The sequence below is a fragment of the Leopardus geoffroyi genome, chromosome A1 (genome assembly GCF_018350155.1).
Source record: "Leopardus geoffroyi isolate Oge1 chromosome A1, O.geoffroyi_Oge1_pat1.0, whole genome shotgun sequence".
NCBI lineage: Eukaryota > Metazoa > Chordata > Mammalia > Carnivora > Felidae > Leopardus > Leopardus geoffroyi.
Genome location: NC_059326.1, coordinates 205,510,568 through 205,535,221, shown reverse-complemented (window position 1 = coordinate 205,535,221; position 24,654 = coordinate 205,510,568). Strand labels below are relative to the sequence as shown.

Below are 24,654 nucleotides of genomic sequence, written 5' to 3'. Positions count from 1 at the left end.
ACTGTCAATAGTGGGCTTTCAAACTTTGATGTGCATTAGGATCACTTGGGGAGCTTGTTAAAAACATACCTGCGTGATTCCTACTCTGATGGATTTTAATTCATAGATTTGGGTTGGTTCTTGGGCATCTGTTTTTTTAATGAGCACTTACAGAATTCTGATGCATATCAAAGTTTGATACTATAACTACGTAGTATTTCTTTGCTGTATGCTTCTGCACTTGTTATTGATGTTTTGTCTGCTTCTGGTTCTGTTCAAATAATTTATGCAGATAACTGAAAAATTTTTACCTTTGTTTCAGTTGTCCAGATAGATGTGTGGGGTGGAGTATTTAATTAAGTAGATTAGTTAACACTCACTACATATTCAGAATAATTGCCCTTCACATTGTTACTTAGGCATAAAATCCGAGTATTACTGGGTCACAAGCGAGTATTATAATTTTTCTCCAAAATCTTTTGTGAATAAGTTAGGGCATGAATATATAATACATTGTCCTCACTCAGAACAAGGTAGCAGTAGCCACTCAACTGCCGAAAGAATTTAACGTTTATGATGCACTGAAGTTAACCACAGCAGCAAAAGCTAAGTCCAGCTCAACTACTGACTGGTTGGACACAACCACTGCATTAGTCACCTAACAGAAGAAGCAGCATGCCCATGTCTGGGAATAGATTTTCTTTACCTCAGTCTCTACTGTTCTTTTACATAAAACATTTAACATTAAATTAAAAATTATAAGACACAAAAAAATAAAAAATAACCCATTGTCCAGAGACAAAGCAATCAGTGGAATCAGACCCAGAGATGACCCACATGTTGCCACTCTCAGGGACATTGAAATAACTATGATTAATATGTTAAAAGATCTAGTGGAAAAAGTGGAAAATATGTGTGAACAGATAGGGATTTTCAGCAGAGGAGGAGAAAGTTATGAAAACATAAAATGGGAATGCTAAATGTGAATATATAACAGGTGAATGGGAAACAGGTGAACAGTTTTCTTAATATTTAAGGAAATAAACCTTTGGTGAACCTGAAGATAAATTAATTGAAATTATCCAAATTAAAACATAGAGAAAAGAGGAGTGGGGAGCATCTAATAACTGGAGGAACCCATCAAGGGAAACAACTGAGGGGTCAGCATACTTTTTCTTAAGAGGCCACATAGTAAATATTTTAGGTGTATAATAAGCCATATGATCTCTCACAGTTACTCGGCTCGGCTGTTAAAGTGCAAAAGTAGCCATAGGGAATTTATAGTGAATGGGCATGACTGTTTTAGAAAAAATTTATATTTATAAAAATAGATCCATAGAATGTAGTATTGCCAATCCCTGATCTAACTCATGTGTAACTGATCTTCCCAAAACATGAAGAAATAAAATAAGGAAAAAGAAATTTTTGAACAGATAATGGCCAAATGTATTTCAAAATAACTAAAAGACAACAGACCATAGATCCAAGATACTCAGAGAACTCCAAATAAATAAATAAATAAAATACATAAGTAAAAAATACATCTAGATACATTATAGCCAAACTGATGAAAACCAAAGACTAAGAGATTATCTTGAAGGCAGTGAAAGCAAAAGGAAGCATACATAGAGAGGGCCAAAGACAAAGACACAGAATTCCTGAAAGAATTGCTGAAGGCAGTGAAGGGAAGTCTTTACAGTATTGTAAAGCAGGAAAAATCTTACATCCAGCAAAGGTACCTTTCAAAAATGAAGACAGAATCAAGACTTTCAGACAAAACCTGAGAAAGTTCATTATCTGCAGATTTGCATTACAAGAAATATTAAAGAAAGCTCTTCAAGCAGAAGACTGTGATACCAGATAGAAAATTGGATCTTAAAAAAAAAAAAAAAGAGGAGCCCTGGGATGGCTACACTGTTTCCATATATATATATATATATATATATATATATATATATATCCATATGTATATATGTCCATATATATACTTTCCCTTAATTTAACTTTTTTATAATTATGTGAAGGAAAAATAATAACAATTATCGTGGGGGCACCTGGGTGGCTCAGTCAGTTGAACGTCCGACTTCGGCTCAGGTCATGATCTCATGACTCGTGAGTTCGAGCCCCACGTCGGGCTCTGTGCTGACAGCTCAGAGCCTGGAGCCTGCTTTGGATTCTGTGTCTCCCTTTCTCTCTGCCCCTCCTCTGCTTGCATGCTGTCTTTCTCTCTCTCAAAAAAAAAAAAAAAAAAAAAAAAAAAACATTAAAAAATAAAAAAAATAATGTATTGTGGCTATATGATATTTTTAAGATATATAATAATACAAACAGCATGGAAGAGAACAAATGGAAATTCACCGGTACAAGGTTCTCCTATATGTAAAGTTGTATAATACTAAGTAGACTGTTACAAGTTAAAAATGTACATTGTAAATCCTTGAGCAACCACTAAAAAATGTGTGAGAGAGGTACAATTAAATAAGTCAGTAGTTAAGGTAAAATGGAATCATTACAAAACACAGTCCAAAGAAGGTAGGATAAAGGAACAAAGAACAGATGGGACAAGTAAAAAAATCTAAGAGATCTATGATAGATTTAAATGGACCCTGTTGATAATCACATTATAATGTTCATTCATTTTCTATTAATATATAACAAATTCTCTCCAACCTAGTGGCTTAAAACAACACCTGTTTATTAGCCTATAGTTCTCTATATCAGAAGTTTGCACAGCATGGTTGGGTTCTCAGCTTCGGGTTTTACAGGCTGAAATCAGGGTGAGATGGGTTGCATCACTTTCTGGTGGCTCTGGGGAAAAATCTGCTTCCTAACTCACTGAAATTACTGGCTGAATTCCGTTCCTTACTGTTGTAGGACTGAGCTGTTTTCTTACTGACTGTCAGCTGGGGCTGAATCAGCTTTTAGAAGCTATCTTCATTTCTTGCCTTGTGACTCCCTCTTGTCTTCAGATCCAGCCAATACAGAATCTTTCTCACCAAGAGAACTTCATCTCTTCTCTTAGGTCAGCTTCACTGAGGATAACCTCTCATTCTTGAAGTCATATTTGTCTTATCATGTAGTCTGCTCAGGGCAGTGATATCCCATCACTGATTCTAGATTCCTCCCACACTTAAAGGATAAGAGATTATACAATGGTGTGAATCATTGGGAGACCTTTTAGAATTTTGACTACCTCACAATGTCAATGATTTATACACTCCAAAGAGAGGCAAAGATTGCTAGTTTTAATAAAGAGCTGGATTCAACTATATGTTTAAATTGTTTAAACTAAGGCCTTTGAAAGAAAGGGTAGTTTTAGCTACAAAATTTGTGAGAGGAAAATATCTATATCAAAGTATTTTTATTTTCAAACTGTAAAGACATCTGAATGGTACTGTGACTATTTTTGCCCTCTAATATTACCAAAATTCCTATCCTTGAAGACTACTTAATGTAATTTTATGATAGATCGTAAATGAACAGCTGTAAATAAACAGCAATAGAGGCACTTTATTATGTTTGGATCCTGGTAATTTTTTTTTATTTCCTTGTTTTGTTTATTTTAAAAATCACTATAAGTAATGCAAATTAAGGGTTTTGACTACATTCTCTAGGACATGAATGGCAAGATGAATTTTCTCGTATTATGGCAATGACAGATCCAGCTTTTGGATCTTCAGGAAGACCTATGCTGGTTTTATCTTGTATTTCTCAAGCAGATGTAAAAAGAATGCCTTGTTTTTATTTGGCTCATGAGCTGCGTCTAAATCTTCTGAACCACCCATGGATGGTAAGGTCTTACTTTCTCTGGTGAGAAAAATCTTATTTTTATTGTTCACTATTCTCTATTTGATTTTATTCTTTCCTACTCATTCTCTTTAATGAAATCACATTCTAAAGTTAGTTTTAATAGCTTAATCAGTGGGAGATAGTCAGTTGGTATCACTGTTTCACCTGATCAATTTGTTCTCTACTTGCCTTTCCTACCACAGATACAGTAAATCAGTTGGCCATTTTTTTTTTTTGACGTTGGTGTCATGTTTTTTTTAAACATGAATGTAATATGCTCTAACGGTCATCAAAAATACAAGTTCTATCTTACTATTTCTTGCTTTCCAAATTTTATTTTAATCATGGAACCCTTTCTTCAATGAAACTTTACATGAAAACTCCTAGGTAAAATAGAGAAAAATTAAAATTGGAAATACTTATGCTTAAAAAGTTACAGGATTTTCTTCCTTCTTCCCCCTACACCTTCCACGGAGCCCTGAAGACTCTTTGGAACACAGTTCGAAAACAACTGATAAAGGCGTCCCTTCCTGGGTGGTGGGAGTTTTCGTTTACCATTAAGAAGAGTGGCAGTCTATTAAAAAAAAATTTTTTTTAACGTTTATTTATTTTTGAGACATAGAGAGACAGAGCATGAATGGGGAGAGGGTCAGAGAGAGAGAGAGGGAGACACAGAATCTGAAACAGGCTCCAGGTTCTGAGCTGTCAGCACAGAGCACGACGCGGGGCTTGAACTCACGAACCGCGAGATCATGACCTGAGCCGAAGTCTGACGCTTAACCGACTGAGCCACCCAGGCGCCCCAAGAAGAGTGGCAGCCTCAAAGATACGTTTTTGCAACTGGATATCACATTTATCATCTGAGTAGCTGGATTCTTTCAAAAATGTTTTAGTTTTCAAAGTGGATATTTTGGAGAATTTTTTTTTTTTCTGATACAAACAAGTCATTGAAGTGATAGTTCTTCCCATTCCCAAAGCTGAGTTCTAAGATACGTAATAAGCCTTATATTGGTAATAAATTATAGACATAAGAGAAGATCATATTTTTTTTATCTAAGTTACATAGAAGACAAAATTTGAATGACTCACCCAAAGTTTATTGGGATTTTTTAAACTGTATTCTTTTGTTAGTATCTAGAAAAATGTTTCTTTTAATCATAAGATTTTGGACTCAGTTTCTTACAGTGATCTCTCTTATCTGCTCATAGGTCCAGGATACAGAGGCTGAAACTCTAACTGGTTTTTTGAATGGCATTCAGTGGATTCTTGAAGAAGTAGAGTCTAAGCATGCAAGATGATCCTTCTTTTAGACCTTGAGAACTGAAACCATTTGAAACCTGTTACTGAGGTCATGATGTGGATATTTGCTCAGTCAGCTCATTTTGTCCTGCCTTTTTGCAGGTGGGCTTTATATTGGAACAGCTGTAGCTGCTATGTTTTTTACATAATTTTTACTTTTTACCTTAAATCAATTACAAGAAAAAAACTTTCAGTGCTAGTATTTAGCCCCAAAATGAACCCTTTAAGATTTTTTTGATAACTTTTATATTTTTCTTTTTTAAAATATTAAATTCTAGAAAAAACAAGTTTGTACCTCTGTCATTCCTTGTGATTTCTCTTTTCAGTTCAGAGATTGCCCTGGTGGAAAATACCAAATTTGCCAAATTTTCTATAGGTTCTTTTCAAGGGTCCTTAACTGGTTATCAGAAGTTTTTATGTATTCTTAATAAATATATTGCTTATAGGCTGGAATATTCTTTGGAATTGCATTTAATGTTACGGTCATACAACTTCTGGGTTTTCTCCTGAGACAGTAGAAATTAACTTGGTATCATATTTAATACGAATTAAGTGAAAATAACTTTCCTGGAAGTGCTTGCTATTTCAGATAACTTTGAAGGCTCATAAGGTTCTAAAGTCAAATTGTATTCCATCCTCCTAGAGAAAACATTCCATTAAGACATGTTCATAAGACTTCCTCACAAATTGCACTTTGCAGAGGAAATGTTACAGCTTTCCTGTCACATTGGAAGTGAGGAATTTTAAGATTGTAATAAAAAGAGCATAGTATTTGGGTTAGCATTAGGGTTAGTGTTAAAAAAAAAAGTGTAGTAGTATTAGTGGCACTGGACCCAAGATATAGCCTACAACCTATGAGTGGGTGCTACTCCAAAAAAGGTAACTCCTGTGTCTTGGGTACACTCATCCAGAACTTGGTTTCAGCAGCATGGTAGTCGGGGGCTGGATGGGAAATGCTAACATCCTGCTCCTGGGAAGATATTTCTCCAACTTTGGTAGTATGGTTTTGCTTCCTTGGCTGCCACAGTCTAGATTGGCGTTTCCATCTTGCTGAGTTAGAGGAGGGAAGGAGGCAGTGAGTCTTGGCTCAAATCCGAGACACTTGATGTTCTTATTGAGTTTTAGTGGACTTTTAAAAAATGCTTCTTCATTTACTGTATGCTTTGGGGACCATTTACAGAGTCTTTAAATGGTGTTTGTTTAAAAATAATTTTCTCCAGTTTCTCTAGGGAGATATTCCATGGTATTCCTTATGTTATTATGCCAAAAGTAGATCTCCTTATTTTCCTTTTATTATTTGTAGTTTGTCACCTCATTGATTTCTGATATTGGTAACTTATGTCATTTTTCTTCTTCAGCAGTCTGGCTGAAATTTTATTCTCAAACACCTTTTGGTTTTTATTGATTTATTCTGCATTTCATTGATTTATGCTCTAACTTCTCTTTTTCTGCTTTACAATTTTTTTGAACTTTCATTTTCTCTTTTCTAGTTCCCTTTTTTCATTTCTATTATTTAAGATAGAAATTTAGGTCATTGATTCTCATTTTTTTTAAATAAGCATTTAAAGCTATCTATTTTCTCCTAAGCCCTCTATAGCAGCATGAACACATTTTGAAATATTTTGTATTTATTATTATGCAGTTAAAATGTATTCTAATGCCTTGAGATTACTTTTCAATCCATGGATTATTTAGTAGTATTGTTTTGGTGTTGTTTAATATCTATTACCTATATATTTGGTAATTTGTCAATATTTGCTATTGACATGTAATTAAATCTCTTTTTTCAGAGAGCACACTCTAAAATTTCAATCTTTTTAAATTTGTTGAGTCTTGCTTTGTGGCCCAGCTTTATGGTCTATTCTGGTGAATATGCTACATGAACTTGAAAAGAGTTTATATTCTGTAGTTGTTAGGTAGAATATTTTATAGCTATCTATTAGCTCAAAACCATTGATAATTTTCAGATTCTATATTGGCTACATTGATTTTTCTTAAAGATTTTATGTTTAACTAATCTCTACATGCAACATGGGGCTCAAACCTGCTAAACTGAGATCAGGAGTCACATGCTCCACTGACTGAGCCAACTGGGTGCCCCATATTGATTTTTATATAGTTGTATCAGTTACCAATAGTCATTAAAATTCTTAAGTATGGGGTGGGAGGGAGGGGAGGGTGGGTGATGGGTATTGAGGAGGGCACCTTTTGGGATGAGCACTGGGTGTTGTATGGGAGCCAATTTGACAATAAATTTCATATATTAGAAAAAAAATTCTTAAGTATGATTATAGAATTGCCTATTTTTCCTTTTAACTGTCAGCTTTTGCTTACTGAGTTTTGATGATGGTTTAAGGTGCACATACATATATGACTTTTATTTTCCTGATGAATCGATCCTTCTATCATTATTAATAATGGTCTTTTTGCCGATAACACTCATTGGGTTTGAAACCCATTCTCTAATATTAATATAACCCCTTCAGGATTTAAAAAACGAAACGCTGTTCTCATGGTATATCCTTCAACCTAAATCTGTCTTTAAATTTTAAGTGTATCTCTTGCAGATAGAATATAGCAAATTTTGCTTTGTCTTTTTCCATTCTGGCAATACCTACATTTTAATTAGAATGTTTAGGTCATTTACATCTAATGTAATTATGGATAGGATTGGTTTCAGATCTATCATTTTATTATTTGTTTATCCCCTCTTTACTATTGTGTCTATTCTTTCTGTTTTGGATATTTCAGTATTTTTTAGAAATCAATTTAAGTTTTTCTGTTAGCTTTTTTTAGCATGTCTCTGAATTTTTTAGAGGTTGCTCTAGCGATTGCAGTGTATTTCCTTAGCTTTTGAAAGTTTTCTTATAGTTAACATTGTTCCAATTTGTATAATATGTAGAAATGGTGTAACTGTGTAAGTTTTTTTTTTTTTTTAATTTTTTTTTAACGTTTATTTATTTTTGAGACAGAGAGAGACAGAGCATGAACAGGGGAGGGTCAGAGAGAGGGAGACACAGAATCTGAAACAGGCTCCAGGCTCTGAGCTGTCAGTACAGAGCCTGACGCGGGGCTCGAACTCACGGACCGCGAGATCGCGACCTGGGCCGAAGTCGGCCGCTTAACCGACTGAGCCACCCAGGCGCCCCGTAACTGTGTAAGTTTTATTCTTCTCACCACTCTTTGCTACAGCTGTTAAATGCATTATACCGGCATATGTTATAAATCCCAGAAGACAGTGTTAATAGATTTTGCTAAAACAGTCCATATATATTATAAGGAAATTAAAAGAAGAAACATTTTACAAAATAATGAAAGTGGTCTTATATTTTTTTAAGATATATAAAATACTGGGTTGACATTTTTATTCTTTCAGCCCTCTCAAGATGGTTTTTTGTTCTCTTCTAAGCTTTGTAATTTCTGATAAAAAGTTATTTACTAATTGCATCTATATTCTCTTGCATGTAATCTACCCCTTTTTTTTCTTCTTTCATGTTTACTTTTTATCTTGGCTTCCAAGAGTTTAACTACAGTGTGCCTAGACATGGCCTTGTTTATTATTATCCATCTTGGGAGTTACTAGGCATATTGAATATTGAAATTCATGTCATTCACCAAGTTTGTGAAATTTTTGGTCACTATTTCTTCAAATATATTTTCCTCCCCATTCATTTTTCCTCCTTGGGTCTACATTGTGTAACACATGCGTTAACATTATTCGTTATTATTTTAACCTGCTTCTGAGGCTTTGCTCATTGTTTTCAATGGTGTTTTTTTTCTCTGTTATTCAGTTTGGATAATTTCAATTGATTTATCTTCAGGTTTTCAAACTCTTATTTTTATCTGTGTTTTGTTAAATCAATCTTGTGATTGATTATAATTTATTATTTTATTGGTTCTATAATTTCCTTTTGGTTCTTTTTTTTTTTTTAATTCTATTTTTCTCAGATTTCCTTTTTTTTTTTTTTTGTCCATTGAGGGCATATGTTCCTTTACATCAGGGAGAGTGGTTGTAATAGCTCCTTTAAAATCCTGTCTGGGGCACCTGGGTGGCTCAGTCATTAAGCGTCCAACTCTTGGTTTTGGCTCAGGTCATGATCTCATGGTTTGTGAGTTCAAGCCCCGTGTCTGGCTCTCTGTTGACAGCGTGGAGCCTGCTTGGGATTCTCTCTCTCCCTCTTTCCCTCTCAAAATAAATAAATAAACTTAGAAAAATTAAAAAAAAAATCTTGTCTGCCAATTCCATATCTGGAAGGGCTGGTTTTAAAGGTTGGTTTTCTTTTATTAAAGGAATGGGTGCCATTTTCATTTCTTTTGTATCTTGCAGAATTTGTATTAATATGAATGATAAGTTGTTGAGACTCTAGCTTCTGCTATTTTTTTCCGGTAAGTGTTATTTCTGTTGTTTAAACAATTAACATGGTTAAACGTAAATTGCAAACTCTGTTTCTTGGGCAACAGTTTCACATTCAGTTTATCTTTTTTCTCCAAATGAGCACCTTAAGTTGGTCTTTCACACAAAGTTTAGCCAAAGATATAGACAGAGAATTTAGTGATTTTTTTTTCCCTGGAGTTTTCTTTTCTGAGATGACTTCTTTCTTGGCCTGAACAAAATCAAGACATTTTTCTGCTTTTCAGATCTGCTCTCTTGTCTTTTCCCAGAATTCCTGTTGAGGGCTCAACAGTTTATTTTCACATTTGGAGTTCTTACATTTGCAATTTGGTATATCAAACATAGTGTCATGAAAAGTGTCAGTGTTGGGAGGTGCTTAGATGGCTCAGTCGGTTGAGCATCGGACTTCAGTTCAGGCCATGATCTTGCAGTTTACGGGTTTGAGCCCCACATTGGGCTTTGTGTTGTCAGTGTGGAGCCTGCTTGGGATTCTCTGTCTCTCTCTCTCTCTCCCCCTCCCCCACTTGTGTTTTCTCTCTGTCAAAAATAAACATTTAAAAAAAGTGTCAGTGGTATTTTTCTTATCCAACAAAATTTATGACAGGCCTGCTGTTCCACCCACACGTACCCAGAATAGGCAGTTGGTCCCATAAAAGCAACAGTTCTTTGAGCACCAAAGAGACCTGTTTTATCCTTGGAATTTGTTTAGACTTTTTGTACTTACTGCTCTTTGATGGCTTAAAGTATAATTTTCATTTTATTCTGTTTTCTTATTGCTGTAACTATCATTTGTGACCTACATTCTATCTGAAAGTAAGCAAAATTCTTAGTGGTTTTTATACTGTCTCTTAAACACCTTATAATTTCTAGATCAGTGTTTATTTGTCAAAAAGTTTCTAGCATTATGTATACACAGTAGCTGGACTATATTGATCATTACTATACATTGAGAAGAGTTCTCATGTCTTATTTCCCCTTGATTTTCTGTATTATTTCATTTTTACTATAAAGTATGAGGACTTTTTTTTTTTTTTCCTCAAGGAAATTATATTTGCCTTCACATTCTTTGATCCTTGGAAGAAGTCCTCGGCAACTTTTCATAACATTTCAGATCTGACCCTTGCTACAGTCTCAACAAATTAAATATATTTAAATTTAAAATATTACAGTTGATTATTCTTCCTACACAGTTGTATAAGAATGTTAGAAGTAGCATAACTAAGTCATGAAGTGCATAGACCTTAAAACCAGATTGGTCTGAGTTCACACCCTAACTATATTACTGTTAGTAATATATGGCTGGGTTTCCCTAATTGTAAAATGAAGATAATACCTACTTCATAAAGTTCTTAAAAGACTTAAATAAATTAATATTTTGAAGCACTAAAGACTGTCAGTTGTACAAAAAAGTGCTCTAAAATAGTTTGTCCAATAAATAAGTTTCGATGTACAGCACAACACCATTATCAAAACGAGTTTTTATTTTTATTTATTTAAAAAAATTTTTAGTGTTTATTTTTGAGAGAGAGAGAGGTAGACACAGAATCTAAAGCAGGCTCCAGGTTCTGAGCTGTCAGCACAAAGCCCAATGCGGGGCTCGAACTCAAGAACCGTGAGATCATGACCTGAGCTGAATTGGATGCTTAACCGACTGAGCCACCCAAGGGTCCTTGAGTTTTTATTTTTAGTCTCATAAGAAAAACCTGCTGTAAAAATCCCCATTTACTTAAGAAAGCTTATAAAATGTAACAGTAGATAGATCTAGTAAAATAACTCCAGGAGAATGTAAGTCTCTTGATTTTTTTCCCCACAGAACTATAGAAATTTTAATTAAAAAGTTGGCAAAGGAATACTTAATTTTTCTGTTTGCCATGATTAGCACTATCAGCTTTACACCAGAGTACATTGAAGGCCATTTTCTGTTTTCTACCTTGTAAAGCACAAAGTCTTAGCTTGTTTGTCAGATGTTGCTATAACAGAAGACTATTAAATTCTGAAAAATGTGACAGGGCTGTCTCTAGATTTCCAGAAGGTGGCACGATTGCCTCATACAGAAAGAATTTGTTCCCTCCCTCTCAAAAACAGCTATTTCAATTTAACTTGTACAATTTTGATTAGATTCGATTTTCAGTAGCATTTTCTAAAGTGTATTCTAAAAGCATAGTAATTTTCTTGATAACTATACTTCCTTAGTGAGCATTTTGTAATGTACATAATTGTTGAATCACTGTTGTGCATCTGGAACTAATATGTCAACTGTACAGTAGTTTAAAAAAAAATCAGAAAAGAATCTAAAGATGTTTCTCCAAAAGAATAAACAAATGACCAATAAGCATATGAAAAAATACTCAACATCATTAGCCATCAAAGAAATACAAATCAAAATCACAATGAGATACCATTTCACACCCACTTGGATGACTGTAATAAAAAAGACAGATACTAACAAGGTTAGGGAGGATGTGTAAAAATAGAAAAACATACCTTTTTGGTTAGCGTAATAACTTTGGAAAATGATTTGGCTGTTTCTCAGTATGTTAAAGATGGTGTTAGTTACTATATGAGCCAGCAATTTTAGTCCTAGGTATATACCTAAGAGAAATGAAAATGTGCATACAAAAACTTATATATAAATGTTCATAGAAACATTATTCATAGTAGTCAAAAAGTGAAAACAATCCAAATACCCATCATCTGATAAATGGATAAAATTCTGTATATCCATACAATGGAATATTATTTAGCAATAAAAGAGTGCTAATATGGTTGGATCTTGAAAACATGGTAAGTGAAAGAAGCCACTCACAAAGGACCACATATTATATGAGTTCATATATATGAAATATTCAGAATAGGCAAGTTTGTAGAGACACAAAATAGATCATTGGTTGCTAAGACTGGGAGAGAGGGTGATGGAACCGTGGGGTGGATGGCAATAAAATTTCAAACATCCATCTAGACTCTTGAATTTTTTTCTTGGATAGTTAACACTACATGTTGCTGAGTGTCAGTAGCCAATTCTGGGGTCATGTGTGCTTTTTTCTTTGATGTGAAAACAACCTGTAATTAAGTAAAAAATCTAGGCTAATTACTAAATGAAGTAGAAAGTATAGGAACTACTAATAAATTGTTTGATTCATTATAACTGTATAGGCCAGTATTAATCAGCCTGATTTTTTCTAGGTTATTATGAACATTATTTAAGAACCATTTGAGTATTTTTTCTGTGAGCTTTCTGATCATGTCTTTTGCCCATTTTCTATTGGACTTTTTTTCCCTCAAAATTTTTTTTTCAATATATGAAATTTATTGTCAGATTGGTTTCCATACAACACCCAGTGCTTTTAAAGGACTCTTCAGATATCAGGATGGTGAATCTTGGATGGTACAAATGTTTTTACCCAGTTTATCATTTGTCTTCTGATCTTATATTTTTCCCATGCAAAACTTTTTAATGTCTAATTTATTAACACTTTTTTTTTTGTATCTACATTTTGTTTCATAGTTAAAAAATGCCTTACCCACAAACAGATTATAAAGAAATATACCCATATTTCTTCTTGTACTTGTGTTATTTCATATTTTACATATAAATCTTCTATCTATTTGGAATTTATTCAAGTATATTGTGAAGTGTGAATCCAATTTTATCTTTTTCTAAATTGATATAATTGTTACATAATTTATTAAAGTGCCCATATTTTCCTCAGTATTTTGAGCTACCATACTCATTCAACACTAGATTTCTTTACGTAATTGAGTATGGCCTGTTTTGTTTTTTCAGTCTGCTTCTCTATATGCTCTAATGCCATACTATTAAACTTATAAAGGACTTTTCGTGTGTTCTAATATCTGATAGGGCATGGCTTCATCATTTCTCTTTTGAAAGGTTTTCCAAAATATTCTTAAATACTTACTGTTCATATAACCTTTAATATTATCTTCGTTAAACAAACCCCAAAAAACCTTGTATATTGGGAATGGGATGTATACACACACACGTACATATACATACATATCTTACATATATATATAATACTTTGGAGAGAAACTACATAGGATGTTGTCTCCTTTCCAAGAAAATAGATGTGTTTCCATTTATTCAAAACAGGTGTGTTTTTAAATTTTCCCTAGGTACATTTTGCACATTTCTTGTTAAGTTTATTTTTAATAATTTTATCTTTATTGTTGCTATTATAACATTATGTCTTCTACATGATTATTTGTATATATGAAAATTGTTGATTTTGTGTGTTAAATTGATATCCTTAATACTTTATTATTTGACTTAGTTTCTTATTAATAATTCCTTGGATTTTCCAGATTTACAGTCATATGATCTGCAAACAGGAAGTTTTACTTTTTTTTACAATGCTTAATCTTCTGTTTGCTTTTGCATTGCTAATACTGCCAGTATAATGTTAAATAATACTAAGACAATGGACGTTCTTCCTTACCTTGTTCCTCATCCTGGTGGGAATGCTTCTTGTCAGAAGTTTCCCATTATGTAAGATACTGGCTTTGGGAGTGATGTTTAATAATCATGTTAAGGGGGCGCCTGGGTGGCGCAGTCGGTTAAGCGTCTGACTTCAGCCAGGTCACGATCTCGCGGTCCGTGAGTTCGAGCCCCGCGTCAGGCTCTGGGCTGATGGCTCAGAGCCTGGAGCCTGTTTCCGATTCTGTGTCTCCCTCTCTCTCTGCCCCTCCCCCGCCCATGCTCTGTCTCTCTCTGTCCCAAAAATAAAAAAAAAAATAAACGTTGAAAAAAAAAAAAATCATGTTAAGAACATATGCAAAAAATATTATTTTATTAAGTGCTTTTTAAAAATGAGGGATAGGTGTCAAATTTTGTCAGAGGCCTTTTTAGTTTCTATGGTGATAATCATATGATTCTTCTTAAATTACTTACAGGGTGAAATAAATTAAATATTGAACCATCCTTACAATTTTGGGATAAATCTCTCTTGCCTCATACTGTGTTATTTCCATACTGTGTTAATATCTTTTGTTAATATTTGTTTAGGATTAGTTTTTTGCTTCAATATTTAGAAATGAGTTCATAAGAATTTAAAAAATATATAATATCTTTATTAAGTTGATGTATTAGTGTTATACTTGCTTCATAAAAATAATTATAAAATTTTTCTTTTTTCTATTCTCTGAGACAGTTTAGGTAGTATTGAGAGAACATGTGATTTTGATATTTTGGTAGAATTATTCTGTGAAAACATCTGGTTCTGATTCCTTTATTACAGTAAAGTTTTTTGCTAATGTTCTCTACTTATTCTATGGAAATTGGTTTGTTTAATCTTTCTCTATAGGATTCAGTTTTTCCTAAGAAATTATTTATTATATCTAGATTTTTTCCAGTTTATTTGCATAGGTATTTATAAACTACTGTCTTATGATTTTAAAATAAATCCTGTTTCAAGATAAATTTTTCCTTATCATGCCTTATTTTGTATTTGTATGCTTTCTTCTACCCACCCCGCCCCCCCCTGCCTTGAAGAGTTAATACTTTGTATTATTGCTTATTTTTTCAAGAACTAGTATTTTGATTTATGCGGCATTTTGTTATCCTTTTTTATACCTCATTAATATCTGCTGTTATTTTTGTTCTTATACTTCAGGTTTATTTTACTGTACTTATTCTAACTTTCTTTGTTGGGAATTTGATTATTTTTATTCTTTCATTTATTCTTTCATTTGATTATTTTCGTTTATTGATTTAAGTGTTTAAGGCTATACATTTTCTTCTGTCACTGCTTTTATTGTATTCCATAGATTCTTTAGAGATTTTATTATGCTTCTTTAGAAATTTAGAAATTTAGATTTTTATTTCTGTATTTTTAAAGAATTATTTAATAGAAGGTTTAAACATTTTTATTGAAGGGTATTTCACTGAAAAGTCTTTGTTTTCTGTTTTTAATTAATTTCTAGTTATTTTGTAATCAGAGAATGTGATATTAATTTCATTTTATGAAATGTACAACAGTTTTTGGTGAGCTTGTAGGTAGTCAAATTTACTGAATGCTTTATGTGTATCGAGAAGAAAGTATGTTCTTTTTTTACATGTGTCAGTAAGATCCACTTTATCTTTAATGTTTATTTAAACATTATTAACTTTATTTAATGTTATCTATATTTTAATGTTTTTTATTCTTTTTTTGATCTTTTTTTTCAGTGAGAGTGAAGTATTAAACCCATTATTATTATAGTTTTGTCTTGTGTTTTCTGTAATTTATACTTTGTTAAGGAAGTTACTGCATTATATGGTGAATATATATTCATAGCCATTTTTCTTCACTGTGAATTAGATCCTTTAGCATTATGAAGTAAGCTTCTTGTCTTATTTAATATTTTTAAGCCTAAAGTATCCTGTGTGGAATGTCAAGATTTCTTATTCACTTGGATTTACCTGGTCTAGCTTTTCTTTTTTTTTTTTTAATTATTATTTTTTTTTACGTTTATACATTTTTAAGAGGCAGAGAGAGACAGCATGAGTGAGGGAGGGGCAGAGGGAGAGGGAGACACAGAATCCAAAGCAGGCTCCAGGCTCTGAGCTGTCAGCACAGAGCCGGATGTAGGGCTCAAACCCACCAGCCGTGAGATCATGACCTGAGCTAAAGTTGGACGCTCAACCCACTGAGCCACCCAGGTGCCCCTGGTCTAGCTTTTCTGAATCTGTTTGTGTTAAGTGGGTCTGTTTATTTAACCCTTGGGTTTGTTTAGCGGTTGGGTTTTGCTACATAAGCCAATCTGAAAATGCTTTTTATTTAATAGATGAGTTAGTTCATTTTTATTTATTGATTTAATTATTATATATTTAAGTAATATTTACTGTGTGTTACATATTTATTGCATTTCTTTTCTATGTTGTCTATATATTTTTAATGTTCCTTATTTAATACTTTTAATATTATATGTTATATATTAAATATTATGTATTTTACATGTTCTGTGTTTATGTTTTTGTTTCTATGGTCATCTTGGTACTGTTATTTTCATTAATGATCTTTAGATTTCTTTCCCATCTTCTCTATCCTTTTGATCCTTTTTATCTATGTTATTTTATTTATTTCATTTGTTTTAATTTTTGCTTATGTCCCTTATTACATCCTCAATCTAATCTATATTTCCTGTGATGTCTTCCAATTTGGTCTTTTACTTTATAGGTGATTTTTTCTTTATTTTCAATTTTGTTTCTGAGTTCAGTCAACTCTCATTTTACACCTTCCTGTTTTTATGTTGATTTTTATTTTGAACTTTTAAATAAATATGTTCTTTGAGGTTTTTTTTTTTTTTTTTAACAGAAAATGGTTGTTTAAGGGTATTTAATTTAGACTGGCATATTTTGGTTACACTTTTTCTGTTTTGTGGTTGTTTTGGGGAATTATTTTCATCTAAAATGTTTTATTTTCTTTTTTTTTTTTTTCTGTTACAATAACCTTTAGTATGGATGATGTCTTCTATTTTCTGTTAATTTTGGAATGTCTTACATTTTCCTAGGCCAGCAAGTTTGAAGTTTGGTGACTTTTTAGATTTGTTAGCACAAGAGTCCCCTCTTCTGTTGGTATGATGAAGTGCAGGTTCTTAAATTAATGTCTACTATATTCTTTTGTGGCCAAAGGAGAGAGGATAATGCTGCCTTCTGATGTTTCTATTTTGTTTTTGTAAAACCTTTACTTTCTACTACTTATTTCCTTCTTTCCCCTATTCCCCAAATCCGTGAGAATACAAGCCATTCCCACTTCCAAGTTGTTCCACTCTTCTTGAGAAGGGGTACAACTCCCAACCTGATTGCATCCACTATCAAGGCCCTCCCTTTCAGTTCTCCATAACCAGAACTCTGAACATCCAGATAGCAGATTTATTTTCAGCATTTCTGCCTTGAGGTGGGGCTTCATCTTTTGGAAGATGATTATGTCTGTATTCCACATGTCAAGTGCCTACTTGCTGCTCTACAGGGGACTCCAGAGCTGGTTCTTCTGGCTTCTGAATGTTTACCTTAGTTACATTGAAATTGAAGTATTATTCTGTTTTAGTCATGGTGTAAGCATGGGATATCAGAGGGTGTTTTTTTTTTTTTTGGTTTATTTATTTTGAGAGAGAGTACATGAGTGCTAGTGGGGGAGGGGCAGAGAGAGGGAGAGAGAGAATCCCAAGAAGGCCCTGTACTGACAGTGTGGAGCCCAAAATGGGGCTCAATCCCACGAACTGTGAGATCATGACAAACTGAGCTGAAATCAAGAACCAGTTGCTTTCCGACTGAGCCACACAGGCGCACTGGGTGATCAGGGGTTTCATTCACTGTCTCTGATCTGTATGGTATTCAGAATACATGTGAATATTCTAGTGGTGGCCCCACTGCCCTGTGGAATTCCAAATCATGTTGTTTTTGAATAAATATAATTGTTGATCAGGTCTTCCTTTTTTGAACTAAAATTTCTTTTAATTTCTACGTATCGGTCCTGGTTGTGTCTTTTGAGACAACATAGGGTAAATCAAACTTCTCTCTTATGTTCTAACAAAAGCTGTTCCCCTGCCCATAAAATCCTTCTTCTGAAGTAATCATCCATCAGCTCTTCAACCATTATTCAGGTGATGAAGCTTCAAGTCACCCTTCCCTCATCTGATCACTTTCTTTATCACAGGTGCAAACTTCTCAGGTTTATAGTTTTCTATAATGTATTTACCAGCATAACTTGAGGATGTTATCCTCACTGGAAGAAGCTAACAATACCAATTCAAAAGTTCACTCTTAGAATAATCACTTTTCTTTGTCTAATCTAAATACAATGACTTGGGGCGCCTGGGTGGCGCAGTCGGTTAAGCGTCCGACTTCAGCCAGGTCACGATCTCGCGGTCCGTGAGTTCGAGCCCCGCGTCAGGCTCTGGGCTGATGGCTCAGAGCCTGGAGCCTGTTTCCGATTCTGTGTCTCCCTCTCTCTCTGCCCCTCCCCCGTTCATGCTCTGTCTCTCTCTGTCCCAAAAATAAATAAACGTTGAAAAAAAAATAAAATAAATACAATGACTTATGTAAGGAAATAAAGGAAAATTGAAAATGGGAACAGAATATGTTTTTGTATTTTGCTTTTGACAAAGGACAGTTATCAATTGGCTTATCCACAAATACAGGAAGTATTTGTTCTGACTGGAAGAACAGTTAATGTGTCTAAATGTTTCTAACCAAATATAGCAAATACAGTGTAGAATAGCCTGAATAAATATGAATACTTATGAAGCTCTTAATTAGGAGTCTAGTGCTGCAAAGTGAATGCTAATGAATTAAGACAGTACTGCTTTGCTTGCTGTCATTTATGTGGCACCAAAAGGTTATGCCTTTTTATGCAATGATGCAAGTAAATCCTGGGGTTGCTAAAAATTTTCAGTATGGATTACAGCATTCTTACAGGTTTCAAATAGAAAGGTTATAGGAGAATGTGGGGGAAATGGAATGGAGGAGTGAAGTTGAGAAGATAGAGTGAGCACAGGTTTAGTAATTTTCATTGCAACTTTGGTGGTTACCAACTATTGATGAAAACCAGAAGTGGGACTTAATGAAGCAAAATGATACATTTCTTTATGTAATTTTACCACCTGCACTTCCATGTGTTTTCATATCTTTATTAAAGAGCAGAGAATTAAACCTGAAGATTTGGGTACAGAAAAATATAAATTTAAACCTAGAGAGTAGAGTATAAGCAAAAAAAAAAAAAAAATCTAACCTACTAGTTTGGGACCATAGGAAAAAAATCACCACTAAATACCAATAAATATCAGTACTACTTACTTCACAAAGTCAGGGTAATACTATGGAAGAATCCCTTATATTTGTGCATGGTTTTCTAGTGTATCCACCATGTTCCTCATTTTCTCTCATTAAGTCTTTAGAGATACTGTATATACACGGTGCAAGGTTCATCAAGATTAAGTGATTTGTCCGTAGACACCCAGATAGTAAGTGACAGAGCCAGTAGTCACACTCATGTATTCTATATTCATTGGAACACAGCACACTGAGAAAGTATAATGTAATTCATTGTTAGCCTCAATACCCAAATACTTCCTAGACTTGTCACTTTGTACTTGTCAAACTGGGTTAATAAAAATGTAAGTGTGTGCAACACACACGTGCTTGCATGTAAAAGTACTCACACATACACTTGTGTAAATGCACATGCAGATATCCATACCCATGCACATGTGATGTAGTATTCCTTAACCATGCATCTTCACTAAAATGTAAGCTCTGAAAGGGTAAGAATTTTAGTTTTCTTTTAGTGATTGTCTTATCTCCAGCACCCAAAACAGTCATTAGTACATGATGGGTGATCAATTAACATTTTTATTTTTGTTTTTTTTAAGTTTATTTATTTTGAGAGAGAGAGAGCAAGTGGGGGAGGGTCAGAGAGAGGGAGAGAGAAAATCCCAGGCAGGCTCTGTACTAACAGTGGACATGGGGCTCGAACTCACAAACCATGAGATCACAACCTGACTGAAGTCAGATGCTTAACCGACTGAGCCACCCAGGTGCCCCTCAATATTTTTAAAATACAAGAATAATCCACTAGTGTGTTAATGATCATAGTTATTTTGATAATCGTGTTTATATTTACTGCACTGTTTAAGAATAGTCTTTCTTAAATAAAACTAAAGCATGTAACTTGTGGGACATGTTAGGCATAAATAGATTAGTGTTTATGTGTACTGAACAAATATAGGGAGGGATGGAAGGAACAAATAGGCACTTGACATTCATGAGGTATGGAATATTCAAGACAGTTATGTCCTTAAATTGGCCATCCATTATTGACATCCAATTTGGCCACAAATATCCTTTGCTGGGGCTGCTACTGACCAGGAATATTTGCTTCTAGATGTCTAAATCAGCAAGTGAGTGCTGGCTCCAGGACCTTCCATCTGCTGAGTCACTTTTCTCACCTTTAACTCTGGTCCTTATAACTGTATTGTAAGCAGAGAAGGCTGATATAACAAAGAATGAGACGGAGGTAGCAAGCCAGCAAGTGAGAGGGGAGGAAGGGGAAGAAAGAGAGGTTGGGGGAGGGAGATAATGGCGGGGGGGGGGGGGGGGAGAAAGACAAAGAGAACATAGGAACATTGTGTAACACAGGATTCAGGTAGCATGGTACCTTTATCCTGCTTGAAGTCTCTTCTAAGTGTATTAACCAACCTCATTTCTTTCCTCTTCTTTTTTTTAATTTAAACATTTTAAATTTTAATTCCAGTGTAGTTAGCATACAGTGTTTTGTTGTTTCAGGTGTACAATATAGTGATTCAGCAGTTCCATATATTACTCAGTGCTCATCAAGATAAGTGTGCTCCTAATCCCCTTCATCTGTTTCACCCATCCTCTCACCCACCTCCCCTCTGGTAACCATCTGTAAGTTCTCTATAATTAAGAGATTGTTTTTGGTTTCTCTCTCTTTTTTCCCTTTGTTTGCTGTTTTGTTTCTTAAATTCCATATATGAGTGAAATTATATGGTATTTGTCTTTCTCTGTCTTATTTTGCTAACATTTATACTCTCCAGTTCCATCCATGTTGTTGCAAATGGCAAGATTTCATTGTTTTTTTTTTTTATGGCTTAATATTCCATTGTATGTGTATACACACACACACACACACACACACACACACACACACACACACACCATATCTTCTTTATCCATTATCTATCGATGGATACTTGGGCTGCTTCTAGAGTTTGGCTATTATAAATAATGCTGCAGTAAACGTGGGGGTGCATATATCCCTTCAGATTAGTGTTTTTGCATTCTTTGGGTAAATACCCAGGAGTGTGATTACTAGATCATAGGGTCATTTTATTTTTAATTTTTTGAGGAAACTCCATACTATTTTCCACAGTGACTGTTTTCTACCAGTTTGCATTTCCACAAACAATGCCTGAGGATTCCTTTTTCCTCACATCCTCACCAATACTTGTTATTTCTTGTGTTTTTGATTTTAGCCATTCTGAGAGGTGTGAGGTGATATCTCATTGTTCTTTTGTTTTGCATTTCCCCGATGATGAGTGATGTTGAGCATCTTTTCATGTGTCTGTTGGACATCTGTATGTCTTCTTTGGAGAAATGACTGGATGTATTTTAATTGGATTATTTGTGTTCTTTGGTGTTGAGTTGTAGAAATTCTTTATATATTTTGGATACTAACACTTTTTGAGATGTGTCATTTGAAAATATCTTCTCTCAATTCAGTAGGTTGTCTTTAAGTTTTGTTGATGGTTTCCTTTGCTGTACAGAAGCTTTTTATTTTGATGTAGCCCCAGTAGTTTATTTTTGCTTTTATTTTTCTTGCCTCAAGTTACTGCCTGTCCTTCCTTTTATGGTTTTTATGGTTTCAGGTCTCACATATAGGTCCTCAATCCACTTCAAGTTTATTTTTTGTATGGTGTAAGAAAGTAGCCCAGTTTTATTCTTTTGCATGTAACTGAACAGTTTCCAGAACACCATTTGTTGAAAAGGCTTTTTCACATTCTTTATTCTTGCTTTCTATTCTATTCTATTCTATCCATTCATCTATATGTCTGTTTTTGTGCCAGTACCATACTGTTTTGATCACTACAGCTTTGTAATATAACTTGAAGTCTCGAATTGTGATAACTTCCATTTTGTTTTTCAAGATTGCTTTGGCTATTTGGGGTCCTTTGTGGTTCCATACAAATTCTGGGATTGTTTGTTTTCGTTCTGTGAAAAATGCTGTTGGTATTTTCATAGGGATTGAGTTAAATGTGTAGAGTGCTTTGGGTAGAATAGACATTTTAACAGTATTTGTTCTTCCAATCCATGAGCATAGAATGTCTTTCCATTTCTTTGTGTGTCTTCAATTTCTTTCTTGTTTTAAGAAACTATAAAACAATTCTTCAGTGTTTTATAGTTTTCAGAGTACAGATCTTTTTCTCCTATTTGGTTAAGTTTATTACTAGATATTATTTTCTGTGTATTTGTAAATGGGATTGTTTTCCTAATTTCTCTTTCTACTGTTTCATTGTAGTCTATAGGAACACAACAGATTTCTGTACATTGATTTTGTATCCTGCAAACTCAGTGAATTCATTTATTGTTCTAGTCATTTTTTTGGTAGAATCTTTAGGGTTTTCTGTATATAGTATCATGTCATCTGCAAATAGTGAAAGTTTTACTTCTTCCTTACCAATTTGATGACTTTTATTTCATTTTCTTGTCTAATTGCTGTGGCTAGGAGTTCTAGTACTATGTTGAATAAAAGTGATGAAAATAGATATCCTTGTTGCTGATCTTGAGGGAAAAGCTCTCAGTTTTTCACCATTGAGCATGATGTTAGCTGCAGGTTTTTCATATAAGGCCTTTATTATGGTGAGGTATGTTCCCTCTAAACCTACTTTTTCTTGAGAGTTTTTATCATGAATGGATGTTGTACTTTGTCAAATCCTTTTTTTGTATCTATGGAAATGATCATGTAGTTTTTATCATTTCTTCTATTGATGTGATGTATCATGTTGATTGATTTGCAAGTTGAACGACCCTTGCATCCAAAGATTAAATTCCACTTGATCATGGTGAATGATTTTTTTTAATGTATTGTTGGATTCAGTTTGTGAGTATCTTGTTGAGGATTTTTGCATCTATGTTCATCAGAGATATTGTCCTGTAGTTCTCTTTTTTTTGTGGTATCTTTATCTGGTTTTGGTGTCAGGGTAATGCTGGCCTCATAGAATGAATTTGGAAGCTTTCCTTTCTCTTCTCTTTTTTTGGGATAGCTTGAGAAGAATAGGTATCAACTCTTCTTTCAATGTTTGGTAGAATTCACCTGTAAAGCCATTTGGTCCTGCAATTTTGTTTGTTGGCAGTTTTTTGATTACTGATTTATTTTCATTGCAGATAATTGGTCTGTTCAAATTTTCTATTTCTTCCTATAATATTTCTGATTCAGATTTGGGAGGTTATATGTTTCTAGGAATTTATCCATTTCTTCTAGGTTGTTCAATTTGTTGGCATATAATTTTTGATAATATTCTCTTAAAATTCTTTTTATTTCTGTGGTTTTGGTTCTTATTTCTTCTCTTTCATTTTTAATTTTGTTTGAGTCCCCTCTCTCTTTTTCTCTCTCTCTTTTTTAAAATGAGTCTGGCTGGGTCGCCTGGGTGGTTAAGTTGGTTGGGTGACCGACTTTGGCTCAGTTCATATTCTTGCAGTTTGTGAGTTCGAGCCCCATGTTGGGCTTTGTGCTGACAGCTTGGAGCCTGGAGCCTGCTTCAGATTCTACCTCTCTCTATCCCTCCCCTGCTTACATTCTGTGTCTCTCTGTCTCTCAATAATAAATAAATGTTAAAAGAATTAAAAATAAATAAAATGAGTCTGGCTAAAGGTTTATCTATTTGGTTGATCTTTTCAAAGATCTTTTCAAAGTTTCATTGATCTATTGTTTTTTAAAATTTCCATATCACTTATTTCTGCTCTAGTATTTCCTTCTTTCTGCTTGTTTTGGGTTTTGTTTGTTCTTCATTTTCTAGCTCCTTTTGGTGTAAAATTAGGTTTATTTGAGATTTTTCTTGCTTCTTGAGATAGGTCTGTATTGCTTTTAGAACTACTTTTGCTGCATCCCAAAGATTTTGGACCACTGTGTTTTCGTATGCTTCCATGTAATTTTTCATTTATTCTTTGATTTATTGGCTGACTCATTCATTGTTTAATAGCATGTTAGTTAACTTCCATGTATTTGTGGACTATCTAGATTTTTTTTCTTTTGGTTGTTTCTATTTTTAAAGCATTGTGTTCAGAAAAGAGGCATAGTATGATTTTGGTTTTTTTGTTTTTGTTGAGACTTGTTTTGTAGTCTCATATGTGATCTGTTCTGTCCAATGTTTGATGTACACTTGAAAGGAATGTGTATTGTGCTGTTTTAGGATGGAATGTTTTGAATATATCTCTTAAATCCATCCAATCTAGTATGTCATTCAAAGCCTCTGTTTCCTTATTGAATTTCTGTTTGGATGATCTGTTCATTGATGTAAGTGGGGTGTTAAAGTCCCCTACTATTATTGTATTATTATCGATTTGTTCTTTTATGTTTGTTATTAACTGTTTCTTGTATTCAGGCACTCCCATGTTTGGTACATAAATATTTACAATTGTTATATCTTTGTTAGATTGTTCCCTTTATTATTATATAGTG

General features: G+C 33.8%; 1 protein-coding gene across 9 annotated transcripts in view; it reads left to right on the top strand.

The window, feature by feature from the left end:
* Nucleotides 1–24,654, top strand: part of FBXO4 (F-box protein 4) — a 55,330-nt gene that overhangs the window by 8,546 nt on the left and 22,130 nt on the right. The window contains exons 6-7 of one of the 9 annotated variants that reach the window (XM_045439186.1): nucleotides 3,699–3,769; nucleotides 4,977–5,520. The exons of 1 other annotated variant lie outside the window; for it this stretch is intronic. In XM_045439186.1, coding sequence (XP_045295142.1) covers nucleotides 3,699–3,769; nucleotides 4,977–5,066 — 161 coding nt within the window. In that variant the 3' untranslated portion in view covers nucleotides 5,067–5,520. 7 more of the 9 variants (XM_045439215.1, XM_045439178.1, XM_045439205.1 and 4 more) reach the window with 7 other exon arrangements.